Source organism: Castanea sativa, chromosome 11, assembly GCF_040712315.1.
Source record: "Castanea sativa cultivar Marrone di Chiusa Pesio chromosome 11, ASM4071231v1".
NCBI lineage: Eukaryota > Viridiplantae > Streptophyta > Magnoliopsida > Fagales > Fagaceae > Castanea > Castanea sativa.
In genome coordinates, this window is record NC_134023.1 from 47,779,546 (window position 1) to 47,780,898 (window position 1,353).

At 47.5% G+C, this 1,353-nt stretch overlaps 1 protein-coding gene across 1 annotated transcript; it reads right to left on the bottom strand.

The window, feature by feature from the left end:
- Positions 1–524: 524 nt before the first annotated feature.
- LOC142616612 (uncharacterized) lies at positions 525–1,040 on the bottom strand. The gene has a single exon (XM_075789429.1). The coding sequence runs from the start codon at positions 1,038–1,040 to the stop codon at positions 525–527; it is 516 nt and encodes a 171-aa protein (XP_075645544.1).
- Between the last annotated feature and the right edge of the window lie 313 nt (positions 1,041–1,353).

The window sequence follows — 1,353 nt, forward strand, 5'->3', positions numbered from 1 at the left end:
CCATCCATTAAGCTCAAGAGTTTATGTCTTGTGGTGGAATCCACCAAGGTATCAATATGCGGGAGTGGGTAACTATCTTTAGGGCACGCCTTATTTAGATCCGTGAAGTCGACACACATTCTCCACTTCCCGTTAGCCTTCTTGACCATTACTACGTTTGCCAACCAATCTGGGTAGTACACTTCGCGTATGAAGTCTGATTCTTGTAACTTCTGTATTTCCTCATCTATGGCACAGTCTCGTTCCGGGGTGAATACTTGCTTCTTCTGTCTGACAAGGGAGAATATGGGTGATACGTTCAACCTGTGGACTATGATCGACGGGTCGATTCCTAGCATGTCCTCGTGGCTCCATGCAAAAACATCTTGGTTTTCCTTGAGGAATACTATAAGCGCCTGCCGGACCGTTTGGCTAGCCAAGGTGCCAATTCTAGTGGTCCCTTCGGGCCTAGAGTCGTCAAGGTGTACCTCTTTTAACTCTTCCACCGATTTTGCTACCGTTCACTGTTCCTCAATGTTCATTGCTTAAAGGTGGTTGTCCATTTTCATCATGGTAACGTAGCATTCTCGTGCAGCCACCTGATTTTCGCGTAGCTCTCCAACCCCGTATTCGGTAGGGAATTTGACCATTAAGTGGTAGGTCGAAGTTACAGCCTTCCATGCATTGAAAGTGGGCCGTCTGAGGATGATGTTATAAGTAGAAGAGCAATCGACCACAAGAAAAGCTACGTCCTTGGTTATTTGCTGAGGGTAATCTCCAACCGTCACAAGCAACATGACCACGCCCAAAGGGTAGACCCTTGTTCCTCCGAAGCCAATAAGTGGTGCATTTGTTGGGGTTAGTCGTTCTTTACCAATCCCCATGTACTGGAACGCGGGATAGTAGATGATATCTGCTAAGCTTCCGTTATCCACCAAAACTCGATGCATGTTGTAGTCCCCTGCCTGTATGCTGACGACGAGTGCATCGTCATGCGGGTGGTGAAGGTGTCGTGCATCTTCTTCTGAAAACCCGATGCTGGGGTTATCATGTCGTGCCATTTTTGGTGAGGAACCTGTCGCCTGGATGCTTTGAACCATCCGCAAATAGATTTTTCTAGCCTTTTTGGACAACCCTGCCGAAGTAGTGCCCCCTACAATCATCCGTATGTCTCCTACAGGTGGTCTGGGACGCTCGTTTTCCCGTTGGGGATTTTGTTCCTGGAGTTGATCCGTTCTCTCCTTCCTCACGAACCTCTGCAACCTTCCTTGCCTAATGAGGGCTTCAATTTACTGTTTTAAGCCGTAACAATCTATCGTATCATGGCCATGATCACCATGAAAACGGCAATATCTGTCTTTTGGCCTCTTGTTC